Source organism: Mustela nivalis (assembly GCF_964662115.1).
Source record: "Mustela nivalis genome assembly, chromosome: 14".
NCBI classification, from domain to species: Eukaryota; Metazoa; Chordata; class Mammalia; order Carnivora; family Mustelidae; genus Mustela; species Mustela nivalis.
In genome coordinates, this window is record NC_139033.1 from 88,506,357 (window position 1) to 88,523,125 (window position 16,769).

General features: G+C 50.9%; 1 protein-coding gene across 3 annotated transcripts in view; it reads right to left on the minus strand.

Annotated features, from left to right (window-relative positions):
• Positions 1-16,769, minus strand: part of NF2 (NF2, moesin-ezrin-radixin like (MERLIN) tumor suppressor) — a 79,666-nt gene that overhangs the window by 5,751 nt on the left and 57,146 nt on the right. Inside the window, exons 12-16 of one of the 3 annotated variants that reach the window (XM_082698100.1) lie at positions 16,105-16,322; positions 14,647-14,752; positions 11,708-11,835; positions 9,790-9,955; positions 7,884-7,928 (exon numbers count right to left, since the gene is read on the minus strand). In XM_082698100.1, the coding sequence (XP_082554226.1) occupies positions 7,893-7,928; positions 9,790-9,955; positions 11,708-11,835; positions 14,647-14,752; positions 16,105-16,322 (654 nt within the window). In that variant the 3' untranslated portion in view covers positions 7,884-7,892. Of the gene's footprint in view, positions 1-7,724; positions 7,929-9,789; positions 9,956-11,707; positions 11,836-14,646; positions 14,753-16,104; positions 16,323-16,769 lie in introns of those variants that run through there. The other 2 variants (XM_082698101.1, XM_082698099.1) reach the window with 2 other exon arrangements.

Consider the following 16,769-nt stretch of genomic DNA (forward strand, 5'->3'; position numbering starts at 1 on the left):
CACTGAGGATGCTAGGAGCCTCCCGCATCGGGCACAGGCAGACTTGACTGTTGTGTGGCTCCTGGCGGTCCTAATTCCATTAGGGACCCTGCTGTCTGAGGAAATTACCTCCATAAGCCCACTTATCTGCTGCTGGAACCCATCCAGTCACCACCCTGGCCTCTGCCTGCTCCCCCTTTAGCAGCATTCTTTCTCTTAGATATCAAAATGTTCTCCTCCTGAGTCAGCCAGCCAGTTCTCCCTGTGCTCGTGCAGGAAAGCAGGTGGGGGAGGCAGCCAGTGAGAGAAGGGTCTGCAAGGAGAAGCCCTGGGGTTCCTTCCTCTGGGCGGCAACTCAGAAGCCCAGGGGCAGAGGTCAGGAGGACCTCCTGGACACTGCCAACAGCAGCTCCCAGCTGTGCTCCGGCCTGCTTCCTCTCACCTGTGGGATCTGTCACCACCTGCTATTTCTAGAAACCTCACTGACTGTCACGTTTACTGTACAGCTACAGGCAGGAGGTATTCATAAGAGAGAAGGGGAGGGTTCAGAGGATCACAGCACAAAGCAAGCCCTTCAGAAAACAAACGGCCTCTGTGTGTCTTTGTGTGCTCATGAGAATTGGCTAACAAGCGTCCTGGTTTCCCTGCCACCCGCTCATGCCCTAAGGTGTATGAGCCCACATCAATGTTTGGTCGGCCTTGTCGCTCAGTGACAGGACCGGCTCTCTCCTCACAGCACCACGGAGCTGGCCTGACGAATGCCCTCACCTCGCTCCTGCGGGTCAGCTCCCATGGGTCACACCGTGAGAACCGAAGCCAGTTTCTCAGCTCCCCCACCACCACCCTGCACTCTCTTTAGCGGCCCAGCGCTACCCCTCCTCATCCTCCTGCCTGACCTGCTACAGGACAGGGGAGCACTGCCTCTAGGAGCCAGGCAAATTCCCCAAGGGGCATGGGCTCTATGACCACACCACCACGGCTTATCTCCACGTCTGACCAGGAAGAGGTCTCCTCCGAGCTTCAGTAGGTGTTGAAGCAGAAAAGCCTCAGGATGCCTTGCAGACAATGGCTGCATCATTCTGGAGTGGGCTGAATCTGGTCCGCCTTTTCAGATTCTTCCTGAGTACAGGCGGCAAGAGCTCTGTCTGAACACAACTAGTGACCGTGTCTGCCACGTGCCATTCAAAAGTCACACTGACTCCAGACAAGGGTTAGCCACGGGGCTCTTGGAGGTCATGCCCAGTGCCTTGGGGAAGCAGTAAACCACACAGGCCCTGCGCAAAGCCCCCAGCCCGCAGTGCTCTTGCCAGTTCCCTGAAGATGACTAAGAGAACATGAAGTTTCCTCACCAGGCGCTGGGCTGACCCGCTTCTCTCTTCCAGCTGTCTCTTCACATCTGATTAAAATCAGCCGTGTGAATAATACAGGAGGAATTAAGTTCTCTCTCGACCGAACCGGCTGTTCAAGTCTGTCACTAATCCAATTCCACTCGGAGGAGACAAACTTCCTCTGCTTTCCCTGCCGCAGATCTATACAGCTTGGTTTTTATCTTACAGGGGCTCTGATCCACCTGTTGGGCCTGGACCCTTCTTCCTGCCCAGCATCAACAGCTTCGAGCCCGGTAGAGTCCCCCTCGCCTCCTGCTCATTCGTCCCTCAAACTGCCAGTTGTCTGTGGCCACCAGGCTGGGAAAGGGCAGGAGAGGAAGCCACCCAGAGAGCTACACCTCTTCAAGCAATCACAGGTGTGTGTGGTGTCACCACGTGGACACGTCCACGTACTCCCAAGTTCAGATTCGGCAGACATATATGCCTCCTTAAAGAGACAGAGGAGGCTGGCTGCTCTCAAGCCTCAGCAGGACTGGGTGCCCAGCAGGCGCTCCCTAACCTGGGCATGCAGGCCAGATGCAGACTCAACCGGTTCCTGCTAGGGTGAGCATTTCGGGCAGCCCCTTGGGATACAATGATCTGGCACTTGCCCGCTCCTGAGAAATGGCTCCAGGGTCTGGGGACACCAAGCCTGGAAGGCACCTGTGACAAGCCCAGGCTCACCAACCCCCCAACCCCCCCCCCCCCCCAGGGGAAGGCTCCCAGCTACAAAGGATCCTCCAGCATCATTCCCAATAGTGCCCCCTGCTGGAAAAACACAACAGGAGGCGATCTGCCAACTCTCCTTCCAGCTCTCCTCTAAAAGTCCTTTTGGGGGAATCATTTCCCAAAGTGATGGGAGGGTAACGAAATGTATTCCGGCACGGAGCCTGCAGCAGCAAGGCTGCTTGATTAAGAATGAATTACACTTTCATCAGCACATAGGGAAAATTGATTCACAAGACTGCATTGTGATAATCTTGTTCCTAAAGCAAAAAGGGGTGGCGTGGGGGTGGGCAGGACACAGAGCCACTTCGGCTATCAGTGATGAGAGAAAGGAAGTGCTACAATTAAGCTGGGAGAACAAAACTAATCAGAGCGCCAGGATTCATCCAACTCGTCTCTGGAGGCCTTGCCTCTATCCACGCATCCCCAGGGAGGAGAAAGGAAGGTGGGAGGGGGACCGTCTAATTCATTTTCAACAATAAGACCCACAATGCTGAACCCATTTTAGGTACTAACCTAATAACTCTAGGCTCGGAGACTCTGCTTGTCCCATAAAAATGCAGTGGAATTGAAATGCAAGCCCTAAAATCATGTTATACTTCCTCTCCGCCACTACATATTGAAAATGAAGGAGCGGGGGAGGGCACAGATTCAAAAGGACATGCAGATTCTCTGGCGCTGGGATCCTCCAGGAGAGAGCCAACTCTGGAGCAGAAAGGTGACAGCCAAATCCAGCAGCGGCAAATTCCAACATAATCTTTGGTTTCGGGTATAATCAACATTCCCCCTTCCAAATCAGAGCTGAGGGAGCAGGGCCAGGGAAAGGGGACAGTTGCTGTAAGGTGGCCAGATTGAGCATTTCTGTCATCTTGCTAGTGATGGCTTGCACCCAGATGCCATCTGGCGATGTGCACGGGGAGAGAGCTGTGCGCACACTTACCCCTAAGCAGGGGTGGGATAAAAGGCCAAGTCCATCCCAATTAACACATTCATTCAATTTGCTATTAGCTTCTTCATCTGCTCTGGAGAGAAATCGGCCAGGGAAAACCCTGAGGGCCTCTTTCATACACTAATCCTTTAGGGACCTAAAGCAGGAAGATGCCTGGAAACTGATGCATGCCTGTGTCTTGAGCTGCCCGTGTGATGCTGGCAGGGCCCTTTGCTACCCCGTTCCTCTGTCTGGAAAATGGACTAATCAGCCTGATTGACCTCCCTGGGCAGGTAGAGGCTAACTCACAGCTAAGGCATACTCTGAGCGCCAAGTACCTCTGCAAGAAGTTGCAGATATCCTGGTGTTGTTTTCAAATCGCCACTATCAGAAGGGAAATCACGGCAAGGATTTTAAGAACAGAACCTCCAGCCCGCAGAATGAGTTTGCAGCCCGTCTCTTCCCTCCCACTGTTGCAGTAACAAATCAGGTGCTGGAGGAGAGCTGCACTGAAACACATCTCCAGTGCTGAGGGACCAAATGGGATGTTTTACTGCATCAAATAAGGCCCAATAATGTCCTCCGGCACTTCCAAACGGTTGTAAAATATCCTAGGAGGGCAAAGCAGGTTTTGTAGGCTCCTCAACGCCTCCCAAAGGGCAACTGCTTGACGGGGTAAAGTCTCCCAACCAAAAAGAGGATCTAGGTCATGGTCTTTTGGAAGAGAGGTTGACAGAACCTTCTACCTAGAGAGCTACCTGAAACAAGCAAGAGAACAGTAAGCCCACCCCAATGGAGAGGCCCGTGCACATCTAGTTGGTGCATGTATGAGGTAGGAGTGGCTCTGCTGGGGGGGTGAGCCCCGGAGCATCCAGGGAGACCACATTCCCTGAAACCAGGCTGAGCTTCCCAGCGCCTTCCCTGGGCTTCCCCCAGAGTGGGGAGGAGTTCGCCACTGCCCTCTCTTCCATGTGTTTTCTATCCTGCCTGCTGCTGGGCCTTGCTAATCCTTGCTTCCACCCTGTGCCCACCCCCCTTTCTTCTTCTGCTCTGCTCCAGCCTCTGCCACCCTTCAACAACAGCAACAATAGAAGATTCTGGAGCCAGGGAGCCAGTGCGCTGCCTCTTATGTCAGGGAGGAGGATGCTGCAGCGGTCAGGGCCCAGTCTGCAAAGCAGGCAGAGCCACTAGGCTTGAGCTACCGCGGTCACGGAAGGGCTGAACACATGAACCACACACCAGCAACAGAAACTGTTCAGAGGTGGCTGACCAGAGGTCACCAGGGAGGCTCTGGCCGTTTGTTTTAATTGTGGGAGACGCCTTTCACGCATACGCAGTCTTGCCCTGTGATTTATCACTTCCCCGGGTGTTTTAAGTGTTCTACTTCACTTCGCCAGCCCTACGTCTCCAAGGGGAGTCCGCGCAAATTGAAGATGACATTGGACTTTTATGTCTTCCTGATTCAAGAGGCAGCTACGGCTTCAGAGTACTGTCGGGGCTCCTCATTCCTGCTCCTCCACCAGCGCAAACCATAGCTGGACCTTGAAGGCTCAAACCATTTTACTAATAAAACAAGTGTTCTAAGCTCTATGACCCCCATGATTCTCATCTATCAATTTCCTTTGAAATCCCATGCTTCCTTGGAGATTGGGGGCACAAAACTGATGACAAGTCTGTGGGCACTCAGATCGGCTCGGGATCAGGGGAGTTGAAATGTGTCCCTTGAGAGGAGATGAAAGCAAGACCCTGAAGTGTGCAAGCTCCCAGACTGCATTTTCGCCTCCCAAGTGTGCAGCACAGCTGGCCACTGCTCACCTCATTAGCACTGTGGCTCTGAAGCCCATGACACCTGTGTTCCCCTCACCCCAGTCTCACTGCTAGACCTCGCTCCCTCACTCACAAGACTCAGAGGCCAGAAATATGTGTCACTGTCGCTCTCCCTGAGAATGAAATGAATCTCGGTTCGGGGGTGGGGGAGATGGCTTTTGATCACTACGTGCCAATCTGGGTCAGGCGCAAATGTCAAACCAACTGATTGTCAGTTGAGGGGGAAAATGTAGGGAGTTAAGATCGGCAGGAGGGGCAAAATACACCCTCGCAAACTCAAATCAGATAGTAAAAGAACCAGGGAAGTTAATTCTGGCTTTTTTAAGTTTTTACCTACAAATTCCTGGAAATTAATTGCTGAAGTCTTATGGTGAGCTATTTCCTGTGTATTAACTCATTTACTGCTCAAAACAATCCTGGGGGTTAAGGACTGTTTCATTCACTTTTTATAGTAGGTGAGGACACTGGGCTTTAAGAGTAAGTAAGAATTATGGAGAAAGTAAGTGGCAAAGCAGTGGTAAGCTCAGTTAACCAGACCAGACAGCCTCTTGGCATTTCTAAGGGAACACGGTAACCCCTGAACCAAAGGGTAAACCCCTGGAAATTAGCACCCCCGAGGGTACTGCGCAGACAGTGTCAGACACGGAAGCCTCACGGTTAGGAAGAAGAGCACTGAAGGCGAGGAGGAGGAGGAGGAACGTGCCCGGATCACGGTAGGTAGGTAGGCAGATCCATTCTTTCCTTGAAGAAATCAAGGACCAGAAAACATTAAAAACAAAACAAAAAGGAGGGCAGGCTGCTTTGAACCAAGACTCAGGAGTGAAACTCTCTAGTTCACCACCAGCCAGCCTTCCATATCCCGGACTTTGCAGATGGAGCTTTGCCCTTTACATTCTCAGTGGTCTCACTTCCAAAGCCCACAGTGGTGTTTTTTCTTCAGTTAGGCTCACTTTGGCCCAGTTGGGAGCAGGCACGACCCCAGAGCTCCCTCTGAACAGGCAGGTGGCTGCTCGGCAAGTGTAGTCACTGGCCCCAGGGACTACCGAAGTCCAGGCAATGGAAAGGGTATCAAACTTCAGGTGTAGCAAAAACTCCATTATTTCATCTAGTGATCCTGAGATAAGTCCAGCTGTATTAAAAGCCAAGTACATGCTTTTATTAACCCTTGAGTAATCAGAATCCTTGATTAACTGGAACATGGCAGCCTGCTTTGAAAACAAGTTCACATCAAGATGTTTTTTAAAAAAAGGCTTCTGTGAATGTCCTAGGAGCAGTACAAATTTGACTACAAATCAAACCTCATTTGTCTATAATAAGAGCTCAGTGAGAACTGATGGTCAAAATCAGGCCCCTGAAGAATCTAACCGTTCTGAATCATTACAGAAAGAAGAAAAATGAAATCGTCTCAAGGTGGAATGGTAGGGTCATATGCAGGCATAGCTGACAGCACCGGCTGAGACAGGAAGGGACTTTCTGCTGGGCCCGGTGCCAGCCACAAAGTCCAGGAAACCACAGTGGATCCACCCCATGGTCTTCTGGGCACCACGGGGTCATGAGAACAGATGATCCCCCTGTCCTGCCTAATTCTGGGGTTCGGTCATATCGCCCTGCTCAGAACATGCACGTCTTGGTTCTGGGCCTTTGATGTCAATGTGTGGTATGAAAGCTGAAGAAACAGGAGTCTGCTAACTCAAAGCATCACACACAAATCGGGTTCATGCTATGGGATCTTGGAGCCACTGACAGATAGAATCCATCTTGTAATGCGATCCATCTGGGACTTTAATAGCGAACCTCTCTTGCTTGGATAATAACCGCAAATAAGATCTATCTTATGCCAGATCTCGCTTTTTGGTAGAAAGCTTCCAATGTGGGGCGCCTGGGTGGCTCAGTGGGTTAAGGCCTCTGCCTTCGGGTCAGGTGATGATCCCAGGGTTCTGGGATTGAGCCCCATGTCGGGCTCTCTGCTCGGCAGGGAGCCTGCTTCCTTTCCTCTCTCTCTGCCTGCCTCTCTGCCTACTTATAAACTCTGTCAAATAAATAAATAAAATCTTTAAAAAAAAAAAGAAAAAGAAAAAAAAGAAAGCTTCCAATGAGCTTATTTTATTCTAATAGCAGAAACTGTGCTGAGGACACCAAAGGACATGTCCTACGTGACCGTCGGGTGTCAGTGGACTCACTGGCTTTCATACCGCTGGGGATCAGGAGCACAGGGAGGGTGTTATGTTATTCTGGGCACTAAAATGCTCCCCTACTGCTGAGGCATGTTGGGAGGATGATGAAGCACTGCAGAAGGAAAGCAACAATCATTCCACTAATTCACTCAACAACCACTGACTCTGCTCATGTGCTGGGTGCCGATGGCTGTCCCAATGTGAGTTCGTGCTGGCCACAGCTCTACCCCAGGCTATGGCGGAGCTGAAGCAGAGATGGCCTTTATGGCGCCGACGGACAGACGGTCCACTTAGACAGACTACAGATCAGACTGCTGTGCTGGTGGTTTGCTTGACTTGGAAAGAAAGAGGATGTGTACAGAAAGGGGAGGCTCTAACGGGAAACAAGGGAGTGCGGGCAGCCCCTTCATTCCACCACCAGAAGTGGCCCGCTATGACCATGGGTCTTTGGAAACTGTCACCACATGAAAGTCTTGATCTGGAGTTAAAGATGTCCCAATTTATCCCGTTTCCATGCTCGGGCTATTTGTCTAAGGACTACACCACTGAGACAAAGGACTTTTAGACAGACCTCACTAGACAAGAAGCCACGACCATCCCCAGCCCAACGATAACACAAGATGTGAAGGACAGCCAGTCCTACAGCCCCATGACATGCTCTTCAGAACGAGGCAGCCTTCTGGACCCCTGGAGGCTGGTCTGGCCCCACAGGGTGGACGCCTGCTCTCAGACTCAAAGCATGCTGCGGCCAGTACCCAGGTACCACCTGCCCTTGGGAGGGCTCAGCATGGCCCAGGGACAGAGACAGGCAAGCTCATGCATGGGTTAGTATCACAGAGGGTAGTACCATCACCACATACAGAGTACCTGGGAATAACCTACTTTGAGGGCTCAAATGCAGATAGGTCTTCTGCCTTGGGCTTGAGGCTAAACCAGCAAAATAAAATGAAGAAAAACAAAAACATACCCTGTGATATCAACAATGCCACATGTGCCATTTGCAAAATGCTCAGACAGGCCTGAAATTGTGACAAGTGACTTCATTTGTTTGTGTTTATGGCTGGGAAACAGGTCTCTCCGGCTTCCAGCACTCCAGGTCCCCGTGGCTGAGGGCCCAGCTCACCACAGCAGCTGCAAAGATGAGACTGCTTCGGGGGCCCAGACAGGGGATCCGGGGGCTGGGGAGGGGACGGTACTGGGCGGACTGGCTCCTTCAAGGGCGGACTGGCTCACTGGCCCAGGGGTCATTTTACCTCTAGGCTCCCTGCGTGAGGCCTCACTTGACCTCTCCTTCTGCTAACTGTTTAATAATTTCATTTCGGAAGGGAAACCCAGTAAATGACGGGAGCAGAGGAAAGCAGAATGTGCACTGGGGTAAAGTCTTTCCTTTCCGGTTATGCTAGTAAAAGGAATTCTCTACCGGGTGCCAATACTAAACTGGAGTTCGGGAGAATTCCGGGCTCCTGACTATACCCATCAACAATGGCAAGGAGGTAAGGAGCCCTTGGGAGTTTTCAGATACAGCTCAACTATTGAAAACAGATACTCCTGGGGCGCCTGGGTGGCTCAGTTGGTTAAGCATCTGCCTTTGGTTCAGGTCTTGATACCGGAGTCCTGGGATCAAGCCCCACAGCAGGCTCCCTGCTCAGTGGGAAGCCTCCTTCTCCCTCTTCCCAGCCCTTACTCGTGCTCTCTCTTGCTCTCTCTCTAATAAATAAATAAAATCTTTTTTTTTTTTTTTTTTAAATAAAATCTAAACAACAACACCAGATACTCCTTAACCTGGGACACCACTTTAAAGACTAAGGTAAAGAATAAAAAACCTATCTAAACCATCAAGATCGAAACTGAATGAACAATCTAATCTTAATGACACCTCTTTTACAGGCATGTGCCTGACCCTGGGCTATCAGTCAGAAGCAGGTGACTAGTAGGATAGGCCATTTCTGCTTTGCCCAATGTGAGAGAAATACACTCTTGGGCTGACATGCCTGTAAAAGAGGTAATGTAACCTCCTCTAAAATGTTGAAAGCTCAAAGTATCAGTAGAGAACGATCTGAAACTACTAGCAACATAAATGAAATTTCACTTTTTAAAACGTTAAGCTTCTTTTAGATAGTTACATGTTAAGTATGAAAAAATGTTAAAAATTCAGGATTTAGGGGGCGCCTGGGTGATTCAATGGGTTACAGCCTCTGCTTTCGGCTCAGGTCATGATCCAGGGTCCTGGGATGGAGCCCCGCATCGGGCTCTCTGCTCAGCAGGAAGCCTGCTTCCCACCCCCCTCTGCCTGCCTCTCTGTCTACTTGTGATCTCTGTCTGTCAAATAAGTAAATAAAATCTTAAAAAAAAAAAAAAATTCAGGATTTGGTTTCTTTAAAACAAGAACAGAATTTTTTTATAGTCCTTGCATTTAAAAACCCAAAAAGACCATTCTCAACAGCCTCTGTTTCGTTTTGCTTTCTCAAGAAGTAAGACAGCTCCCTGGGCAGAACTCCCCTTGGCTTAAAAGACAGAATCGCTTTACTGCTAAATGATGGATCAAAACCCATCTCGTAACAGTGATTCATTTCATCTGAGCTTTTAACACAGGCTCCCCTTCCATCAGGCCAATGGGTTCACAGTCATTGGTGGATTAAATTCCCTTTTTGGCATGAGTTAAAAAATTTCCTCAAGTACATATAAAAAATGGTAACAGTCTAATGACTCGGCTGCTCAGGAAACCAGATGCCAACCTCACATTTCATTAACAACCGTCCTGATCGGAGAAGGAATGGAGACTCCATACCTTTTTGATGGTATTGTGCTTGCTGCTGGTGCCACCCCGGTCGGAGTTCTCATTGTGCAGAATATCCAAGGCTGTCTCCCTCTCTTTGAGTTTCAGGGCCTCGATCTCAGTCTTGAGTTCATTTAGCTGCTCCTGCAAATGCTTGCTCTTCTCCATGTACTCCACTCTGTCAGCAAAAGGACAGTGTGTGTCACAGCTTTTGGTGGCCCTGAAACATGGGATTCAGGGGCCCATGCAGTCCAGGGTCCACGTCTCTGCCTAGCCACTCCCAGGCTGAGAGAGCCTGGGCCCATCACCTAACAGGTCGGGGTAATGCTCACAGAGTTATGGTCAGAATTAAGTAAAAGCAAGTGCAGGAAAGGCCTCTGGTAAACTCTCATAAAGTAGTCTCTACAAATACCCATGACGGCAGAGAGCTTTGAGTTCTGCACAAGCAACGACACATGAATCAACACTCCTGGCAACCAAGACAATTTCCTTGTCTCAGTCCTGCTCTGGTAAGTGATTCTGTTCAAGTGACCTCTTCTGATAGGCCCTGGCCACATCCCGACTTGTTTTGCGATGTCATCTCCTAAAGAGCATGCAACCCCAGGAAGAAAAAGATCCCCGCCATCGCCTGCAAGTAAATACTCTGTATCTGTGACGGTGAAAATCTGGAAATCATCCTCAAAGTGTCCGCCTTCAAGGGCATCAGGCAAACCACGCAACACAAACATAGGCACTTTCTGTAGCGATGCCCATGGCTGGCATGTGGAGTCTGTCATGTACACCGGTAATAAGGAAACTCAAAGTATAAAAAAACAGGACTCAACAGAAAGTAGCCTCACCTGCTCATAACCATGTAATGCTCCCTGTGCCTGGTCATCGGAGAAAGGCTGGAAGGGCAACTGGGACAGCAGATACCACAGATAAAGAGGCCATGGCTGCTCAGCCTGGGCCCCAAGGAGACACTGTCCTGAGAGAGCAAGCCCAAGGATACTGGACAAGGTGAGAACCTCACACAGGCCTCACACAGAGACTCACATAGGCTTGGAGCTGAATCCTCGTTCTGCCCCTCACCAGCCCTGTGATGCTGGATGAGCTCATTAAACGATGTAGATCTCATTTATAAATGTCACACTAAAACCTACCTCTGATGTCAGCTTGATGTTCGTTAGCAGGAATGAAATGAGACAATGCTAGAAAGCCCCGCCACCCAGGCACTCTATATGGTTCTCCAGCAAGCCGTGGCACAAGCGGCCAATTTGGGGGTATAGCTCAGTGGTAGAGCATTTGACTGCACAAGCGGCCAATTTACCTATGGCTGGGAACTGGGGGAACTGCAGCCGGATTTCTTCTGCAGCGAGACTCTTTGCTTGCCTCGGTTCCACCAACCGGGAAAGGAAGGAGGAGCGCACAGCAGAAGCCGCTACGAACAGGGCAGGCAGGGCTCAGTTCAGGGCTGCCCCAAGCAGCAGGGCTAGCCTGACCCAGATGTTTGCTTTCCTCCGACCTTGAACCCAAGTCTCTTCCCTGACCCTCATTCTAAACCTGGGAAGTGCCACCCGCGCCTGTCTCAAGCGCCAGAGAAGACAACCAGGAAACCTGTTCTGTTCCCGTGTTCGGACATTATCACAGGCTCTACCTCCATGCAAACAGCAGTCTGACTGACTTGGAGATCCCTGACAAGCAGTCCTAGACTGTAGATGAGGTTTCAAGCCGCCATAAACTCCAGGTCACCAATCAAGGATCATTGTTAGTCCTTCACTTCTGATGAGGAAATTCTTCCTTCAGAGGGTGGGAACAGAGCAACCCCTGCAGGGCTAGTGACAGGCTCCTATGGTGACCCTCCACATTCTCCAGGTCCAGATGGCCCCACTCTAGCTGGGGAGGGGACAAGGTCAGCGGGGAGGGGACAAGGTCAGGGGGGACTACGTACTTTTCTTTCTCTATCTCCATGGAAAGCCGCTTCATGTCAGTATCCTTGAAGTCGAAAGACAGGCTGTCACCAATGAGGTTGAAGCTTGGTATATCAGGAGGCAGTGGTGCTGGAATTGGGTTCATGGGCTATGAATGAGAAATCTCCAGTTAGGAGGGCCAGGTTCTATGAGAACTGAGTCACTGCTGTGTTTACCATCCCCTTCCAGCAGCCACAGAGGCAATGGGCACAGCTCGGGCCCTGCTCCCACCCAGCACCACCATGGCCTCGCATCACCACTGTCACTCATTTCTCCTCCTCCAATCTACCCATGTTGGCTGCTGCCAGGTGATAGACCCCAAAGATCTCAGATCCAGGTAAATCATTACATTCCTCTCCCCTCAAATCTTTAACAGCTCTTCGTGCTCAGCCAAATTGAAAAACAAACTCCTACTCACTTCTTCGTTGAAGAAGACCCCGGGCCCTGGGCTAGGAGCTGGAGAGGCAGAGAACAAGACAGAGTCCCTAGCTTGGAACAGCTGAAAGTATTATCCAGTCAACAGAGGTGCTCATAGACCATCATGGTTAGGTAAGAGAGATGCTGTAGCCAGAGAGTAAACAGTGGCCAAGGGAGCTGGAGAAGGCTTGCTAGAAGAGATGCTGCTTCTGCTGGCACCAGATGATGTGCCAGAGGAAAAAGCTTAACTGGCAAGAGGCATGGAACTGGGCAGCACAGAGAAGGCTCAGTGAGAACGCTGACGGAGGCAGGTGGGAGACAGAACCAGACCCTAAGGAGCTACCCTGCATGCTGAGGGGCTTGGGTTCAGATGGAGACAGAGGAGGGCTTGAAGCAGAGGATGAAGGGATTAGATGTGAGGACTTTCTCATCCCAAAACAAAGGGTCATCTCAAATATGGTCCCAATCTAGTCTAGCTTTTCCGAGGAACTGGTTGCCCTAACCAAATGTGAACAGTACCATTTCTGTTCCTTTGCTGAAATCACTGCTCTCCCTATACACAATCTCTCTTTCAAGGCCCTTCTCAAATACTAGGATTTCTCACCAAAGCCTTTCTAGACCCCTCTTGGCCAGATGGCAACTCTCTGCTATGCGTTAACATTGTGTTTCTGGTTCTGTTAGGGCACTTCCCTAACTCCGCCCTGTAAAAAAAAAATCCCTTTTGGCTATGTCTTCTTCCTCACTGTTGGCAAGTTTCCTAAGGGCAGGAAGATCTGCCTCTCTCTTCACCCTTGGATCCTTGGCTGAGTCTGGGACGGCATCTGGGAAAGGGGAGAGGCCCCGAGTACTCATCTGAGACGATGACAAGGCCTGAGGCAGACTGCCTGCGTGGGTGTTGAAGGTGGTGCTGAGAGGGGGCTTCTGGGGTACTAGAACGTTCTGTTTTCTGATTTGGGTGCTGGATGCATGGGTGTATTGAGTTTGTGAGAATTCATCAAGCTGTACACTTATAATCTGGGCACTTCTCTGTACATACGCTATAGTCCATCAAAATTTCCGAAAAGATGGGCACAGAGTGCTGCACTGTGGGTGAGAACAGACACTGGTACGACCCCTGTGGAGAGCATCTCGACGGAAAACCTAACCCCACGGCTCTATTTATGAGAAGTTATTCTACCAGTATATTCACCGTATGTGCGAAGATTTGTGCTCAGGGGTATTTTCTGTAGTTTTGTTCACAACTGCGGAAGAAAACAGACTAAACACTCATCCACAGAGAACCACTTAAATGAATTACAATCCATCCGTACTGCGAAATATGATTAAAAGACTGATATGAACTCCTCCACAACTTATTTATTTACTGCATGTAGAGTGTATACAGTTTGCTCCAGTGTGCGTTGTTTTATTTATTTCTAAGATTTTATTTTTGAGTTATCTCTACACCCAACGTGTGACTCGAACCTGCCATGGCGAGATCAAGAGTCACATGCTCTTATCGACTGAGCCAGCCACGAACCCCCCACATCTCAGGTGCCCAGCCCAGACAGTGGCAACCTGCGGCAGGACCAGCAGCCCACTCAACCCACCGGGCCGTGAGAGACAATAAGGAATGGCTGGCTTGGGGTAACCTAGAGAACCGGAGCAGATGACAGGAGCACACTGCTCACATTTCCCTCCACCTCAAACCCTGGGCTACTTCAGTCGCTGTGCACCTCTTCACTGCCTATGCCGTACGAGTGGCCAGTGCGTGTGTTTGTGCCTGTGGGTTACATGTGCACACCTGTGTGGTGGTTGAAAACACCCCCCCAGTCTCTTGCCCACCTAGCTCGTTCTGACATCCCCTCTAAGAGCCTGCCCAGGTGCCACCCTATGCCTCTCCTGCCGCTCCTCAGGCTGGGCTACATTCTCCTCCAGGCCCCTGTGCACCCTGTCTGGGTACAGACTGAGCATCTGCCTGGTATTACATGGAACAGAATAGTCTACTGAACTGAATGCACAGAGGAAGGGGCAGGGAAGACTTCTCTATTCACTGTGTGGCCCTGTTAAATTTAAGTCTGCCTCCTTGTCCCAAAATTGAGTCTGGAAGCTTGTTTTTACGTGACAATCATTCATTCTGAGGTACATGGGGTACCCCTTCCCAGAACTACAATGACAATATATGGTATATGCAGGTAGCTGAAGGTTACATTCAGCTTGGCATCCAGAGCCTATCCTCTTCTGAGGATAACCTGGGACTATACTACTTAGAATAAGAAAAACATTTCAGAGCTGGGAAAGGCCCTGCTGCCTGTTATCTAAGTAACTGGACAGGTGACTTGTCCAAGGCCAGACGGCAGACCAGGCATCCTCTCCAGTCCCCAGCTGCAGGCCCACAGCAGCACTCACTCTGCCATGGCCACCCAGGGAACCAGAGAAAGCAGGGGAGCAGAAGGGCTGGGAGGGAAGGGAAAGCTGTGAGGTCTGCAGCAGCTCAAGGCTGGCAGCCCCCAGCCAGGCTCACCGGGTATGTGGGCTTGGTGGTGATTTCCAGGAGCTTCTGCTTGGCTCTTCGCTCTGCCTCACGGGCTTCCTGCAGGTCCTGCTTCAGCTGATCAGCCTCCTTAGCCCTGCAAGGAAAGGAGGAGCCAGTCAGCAACACGAAGGCGACAGGTGGCAGAAAGCAAGCCCTCTGCGCCACTATTCCCCTGGAAATGAAGGTCATGGGTTAATCCTGAGGATGGCACCAGATCAGGCAAACAAGGCCAGTGGCTATGGGGGCATTTATATGAAAATCAGAACTTCCAAAGCAAGGACAACATTCCTGAGTTCTGTTCATTGCAACAGTAAATCTAAACCAGAAGAGCAGGGAAGCTAGTGGGCAGAAGTCAAGTTCAAACCTTTGCAGTTGGTGGAGTGGGAGGAGAAGTGGGGGAGGAGCTAGCAGCTTCCTCTGCTTCACTTCTGGGTGAGAGTGGGCTGGGCAAAGGTACAGTACAGTGGATCGGAGGTCTTATATTGGATTCTGAAGGGCAGCATGGGAGAAAACTGATTCTTCACAGCCCCTAAGTAAAACACCTGCAGGCCTGGGGCCAACCTCAAGCAAGATGACGAGCACCAACGCTGAGGGCGTCACACCTCACCCTGCAAGACACAGGACCCAGGGGGCCCGGCCCAACATGCATCAGTCAGCAGGGGAAGTGACCTGCACACAGAAAGAAAGGGGCCCAAAACAGGGCAGGAAACCAAGAACCATATTCCCAGAATGACATGCAAAAAGTGGAGAGGAAACTGTAGTGAATGCACCTTGGTAGCAAAAAGCCAAATTCAAGTGCTCTGAATCAACAGAGCCAAACACTGTGGGGAATGCGCCAGTGTTAATCTGAAGATAACAGGGCCAGAACAATCCCGAGCCTAGAATAATCTTTGGGAAGTAGAGACTACAGTTGCATCCTTCAACCTGGTTGTGAGCTGGCCACAAAGAGGATCCTGGCCCTCCCCTCCTATCTGCCTCAGGAGCCTTAGCACCAAGAAGGGCTGCAGGGAAGGGGGTTCCTCCTTACTTCGTTAAAGGTAAATAGCTGCTGTCTCCCCACAATTCCCCTAAATGAAAAGGGAAAAGAACCACATTTTTTTAAATATAAGAAGAGCCTGCTTACAGCTCCTCTGCTGAAAGCAGCTGGCGGCTGTGCTTGATGGCTTTCCTGCCAACACAACTATCAGAGGGACGGCGGTTTATCACAGGCCCAAGCATGACCAGAGGTCCACTCAACAAGAGAACTGTGTTCCTGAGCCTTTTTACTAATTCCAGCCCTCAAACCCTCTATCGGCTTAGGTACCAGTTCTCACCAACCTGTCAAGGGAGGAGCCTCCCCCCGCCCCAGAAGATGGAGAAGCGGCTTGCGGACAAGTGCAGTCAAGCTCTGCAAGACCGGATGGGCCTTCGCCTGAGCCCCAGGGCCCGGGACTCCCGACCTCTCACCTCCTCTCTGACTCCTCGGCCATCTTCAGTGCCAGCACCTCAGCCTCCAGCACCTTTTGCTCCATCAGGCGCTTCTCCTCCTCTGTCCGAATGGCTGTAGCCTTGATGCGCTGCATTTCCTGTTCAGCCTCTGCAGCCTTCTGTGCCAGGAGTTTGGCCTCCTCCTCTGTGATTTGGGCCTTTTCTGCCAACAGGTCAGCCGTCTCCTCAGACCGCATCTGGAGAAGAGCACTGTCAGCTGAGACGGGGACCACGTACCCATCATCCCCCTCCAGCTGTGGCCTCAGACATTCAGGTCAGCGAGAACCAGGGTCTCCAGGGCCCTGCCACTGAATGTCCCGTCAGAGGACACTTGGGCACGGGATGACAAGCCACACTTTCAACTGTTTGGAAAGGTTCTTCAGGTTCTGCCTACAGGGAGCAAGAAGAAAGTGCCTTTCTGAGTGTCCACTTGAGCTGAGGCATATGCTGTATGAGGAAGAAAACCAACTTTACCTTGTTTTTTCCTTTTAAATCAGTGGTTTAAACCAGTAGAGACTGCTCCCCTGGGAGACAGGTAACAATGTCTGGAGGCATTTTTGATTGTCACAGTGGTGGGGGGGGCCTGCTACTGGCATCTAGCGGGTAGGGGTCAGGGACACTGCTAAACATCCTGTGAGCCACTG